This window comes from Copadichromis virginalis, linkage group LG16 (genome assembly GCF_057382275.1).
Source record: "Copadichromis virginalis isolate Kocher_CV1m ecotype Utaka linkage group LG16, C_Virginalis_male_GT1.1, whole genome shotgun sequence".
Lineage (NCBI taxonomy): Eukaryota > Metazoa > Chordata > Actinopteri > Cichliformes > Cichlidae > Copadichromis > Copadichromis virginalis.
In genome coordinates, this window is record NC_140633.1 from 475,336 (window position 1) to 479,349 (window position 4,014).

The 4,014-nt window shown below is 42.4% G+C and overlaps 1 protein-coding gene across 1 annotated transcript; it reads right to left on the reverse strand.

The window, feature by feature from the left end:
- Nucleotides 1-1,028: 1,028 nt before the first annotated feature.
- LOC146690019 (uncharacterized) lies at nt 1,029-3,374 on the reverse strand. Its single transcript, XM_085434995.1, has 2 exons — nt 2,556-3,374; nt 1,029-1,577 (listed from the first exon to the last, which is right to left on the reverse strand). Exons 1-2 carry the CDS (start codon nt 3,372-3,374, stop codon nt 1,350-1,352), a joined length of 1,047 nt encoding a protein of 348 aa, XP_085291121.1. The 3' UTR covers nt 1,029-1,349.
- Nucleotides 3,375-4,014: the final 640 nt, after the last annotated feature.

Below are 4,014 nucleotides of genomic sequence, written 5' to 3' on the forward strand. Positions count from 1 at the left end.
CAAGATAACAATATAAATACATACCTCACAGTAGCTGCACTTGTAGAGTCTCTTTCTGGTGTGGATCTGTTGGTGTTGTCTCAGGTGATGTGGAGATTTAAAAGTCTTCTCACACAGGTCACATTGATAAGGTCTCTCCTCAGTGTGGGTAAACGTGTCGTTGTAACTGTGCGTCTGTTGTAAACTCTTTGCCACACTGTTCACAGCAGTACACATCATGTCTGGTGTGAATGCGTAGGTGTGTATTTCGGCTCCCTCTCCGGCTGAAAGTTTTTCCACAGATGTCACAGCTGTATGCCTTAATTCCAGAGTGGGTAACTAGATGACTCTGTGTCAGAGATTTACAGTTAACAAACAGTCAGGTGAATAAACAACAATGAGACACTTGTGTAGGTTAACGTGCTGCACGGGTGAAAAGCTCAGAGCAAATCACACCGAACTGCAGTATTCGTTTATTTTTATAGGTTACATCGTCAATATGCAAATATAATCACATTTCCTGTCACGCAGGTCCTGATGTCTGTCTGCCTGCATGCAAGCTGTGTGTGTGTGTGTGTGTGTGTGTGTGTGTGTGTGTGTGTGTGTGTGTGTGTGTGTGTGTGTGTGTCACAGAGTATGTGTGTTGCAGGTCAATTTCTAAGAATAATATAATGCAAGTCAACCTCTGCGGATATGTATTTCTGTGCTGGTCTCTTGTCAGTGTCACAGGGTCAGCTTCCTGTTTCTACAGAAAACTGTGTCTGGTGAAATATGTATAACATAACTTTTGAAGCATAAGCAAATAAAACAATAAAAACTCCCTAACATTCCTCCCTGTTGTTACCGTATTTCACCACTTCAATCATACTTTATTATCAGCTAACAATCACTTGCTTATAACATTTTCAATTGTAGCATCATTCAGTATGTGTGAGTGTGTGTGTTCCTATACTAAATCTTCTTCGTCCGGTTCATCTTCTTGTGGCAGTCCAACATAGGTGATTACTGTGGCCTGTTCCATCTTGCCAATCATTGATCTGATACAGGGTAGAATGCATGTAGAGAACATGCAAAGCAATAAAAGAAGAACTCCTATCAAGACAAGTCCTTTGATCACGAGGGTCGTCCAGCCGCCGCTCAGTAGCCAGGTCAGCCAGTCCTCTGTGTTCATGACATAGTCTTGTTGCTGTGCATTACTCAGTTGTCGTAACTTCTCCAGGGCGGTGGTCATGGTCAAGGAATGCACGTTATCTGGAATCTAGGTGCAGCAAGTGGTGTTGAATAAGACACAGAGGCCCCCTCTCTCAGCGAGAATCATGTCCAGGGCGACTCTGTGTTGCATGACCACTATTCTGATCGCGTCGATTTCCTCATTCTGAGCCTTGTTTTATCCATGTTGAGCTGTTCAGGAAAAGTCCAAATCTGTAGTCAAGAGTCTCGATCCTTAGCATGTTTTTTCCATTCCCGATCCATGGGAAAAGTGAGTGCAGGACTTTCTGTCCGGTGGTCCACAACTTGAACTCCGCTGGCACATCACTGCCCCAGATTGGATCATGAGGTTGCACGTCATCGGTGCTCCTCTTGCGTCTTGGTTGGTCCTGATGGACCAACTTATGTTCGGGGGAAATTGGCACGGGGCATTGCCGTCCTGGGAAAAGCAAAGCATATGTTGGATCAGAAAGCACTGCACATTTTATACTGTGCTTTACTACTGCCATATATGAGCTACTGTGTAGAGGTCTGGGGAAACACATACAAAAGTAACACACAAACAATAACTATAATACAGAAAAGGGCCATTAGATTAATAAATAATGTAGGGTACAGGGACCATACAAATGCACTCTTTGTCAAAATGCAAGCTATTAAATTCCAAGACTTGGTGAAGCTTAAAACAGCGCAAATAATGTATAAAGTCAGAAATAAATTGCTTCCCAAAGAAATCTGTAAATTGTTCATAGAAAGAGAAGGTGGGTATAACTTAAGAGGGAAATGGAATTTAAAAATACAAAGTGCTAGAACAACTTTAAGAACTATGTCAATCTCAATTGCAGGAGTTAAATTATGGAACAGTCTAACAGAAGAAATAAAAGACAGTCAAAACATAAAACAGTTTAAAGTAAAATATAAAAACCTAATTTTAAATAAGTATAAGAATGAAGAAAACGGGGTTAACCCAGGATGGTAATGTTGCTGGTAATGGTGTTGCGGTTCTTTTTTGTTTTTTTTGTTTTGTTTTGGTTTGTTGTTTTTCCATAACTTGTGTATCTGCAAATATACACATTCTGTATTTTTCATATGAAAGAAACTATACTGTGGTGGGGCTTGCTAATTTCTTGTTTTTGATTTATGTATGTTATGTTTTGTTTTACTTCATATGTTTATATGTTTCATATGTTGTTTGTTTAATTTAAGACAAAAAAAAAAATTAAATGAATGAGAGGTAAAACTTGAGGGGGTAGGGACAAATAAGTAAATACTTCAGCCTACTCCTTTTCAAACAAATAATGGAATGATATTTTGTAATGATTGTGAAGGCACATGTTTGAAATGTTTGAAATAAAAATGAACTGAACTGAACTGAACTGATGGAATATTCTGAACGTGTGGTCTGACACTAAAATTGGGGCGCAGAGTCCGGTGCTGTTGGGTGGGATGGTGAAGTATGTCTTTGAGCCACATGCCCAAGCTGTACCCTGCACCCAATATGTGCCATTCAGGAAGCTTATCCGTGCCTTTCTGTCCTGCGGCATCCGGAAAGTCTGGGAGCAGTTCTGGTTCATCCCCAGCTTTCTGTTGCCGTATGCGAAGGTGAAACACATTGGATGTTGTATTCCTGGTTCCCTCCTGACGTTGAAAGATTTTCCCTTGTCATTGGTCGCATTCAGGTGTACCCAGTATTGGTCATCACAGCTGTAGTTCCAGTCTGAGACCTCTGGCGCACAAGAAACTACCTCATTAGGTTTAAAGTTGATCAGTGTTCCTTTACACCGTCGCAGGTCAATTTTTGTGACTTGTCTTTTTAACTCAAGCTTGAAGGCGAAGATGTCTTCGGGGGAAAATGTTCCGCTGGTGGCTTTGTAGAATGTACATAGGGCTTCGGAAAGGCTGGGTGATTTTCCATACAGGGTGGCTTGCATTGCTGTTGTTGGGAGGTGTGAACAGACGTAGCAGCCAGTGTGGTTGTCTTCTGTATGTACTCGGTTGTAGACGTACCGGTACCAGGCATTGTTCAGCCAGGGGTGGTTATGCTCTTTATCCATATCCTTTAGGTATAAGTTGTCATACGACCATTTCTTCTGCAGGTGGTGCTGTGGGTCCTTGTCTCTCCAGGTGAGTATCAGTAGGCTCACTAGGAGCGCAATGCCAGTCATTATGAGGACAAGGTTCTTCATTATGACCAGGCACACCCGGGCTCCAGGTGAGTAGACCACTGGCGAGAAGACAAAAGGGCAGGATATACCCAAACAGCCCTTTCCTCCACCAGGAGAACACCTAGGAGTCGGGGGAACCGGCGTCTATGCTTGTGTTGTCACTCACTTTTTTGCAGTGGCTTTGGTGGATCCAAGATGGTCTTTCTGCTATTTTGCAGGCAGTCGGTGTGCTGAGTAAGACCTGATATGGGCCTTCCCACCTTGGTGAATTCCAATTCTTTCTCTGGAGTACTTTGATCAGGATCCAATCACCTGGTTGCAACCTGCAAGAAACTGGAGAGGTATCATCCGGCAGTTTATTGTTTAGCACAATTTCTTTATTCTCAAATAGTTTAGTCATCCACTCTGCTAGGGTGGTTTCTCTTATAGACTTATTAATAGGCTCACTAGTGAGAGGCAGCGGAAATTGCCTCCCATGAACGATTTCAAAGGGTGTGAGCTTTTGCGAACCCTGGGTTAGTCGCATCCACATCTTCACCAGGCCCAAACACTCAGGCCTTTGTCTGATTTTATCAGAGTAGGAATGCCGTAAGTAGGAATAAAATGGTTGCATAAACATTTTGCTACTGAGATTACATCTGCTCTTTTTACTGGATAGATT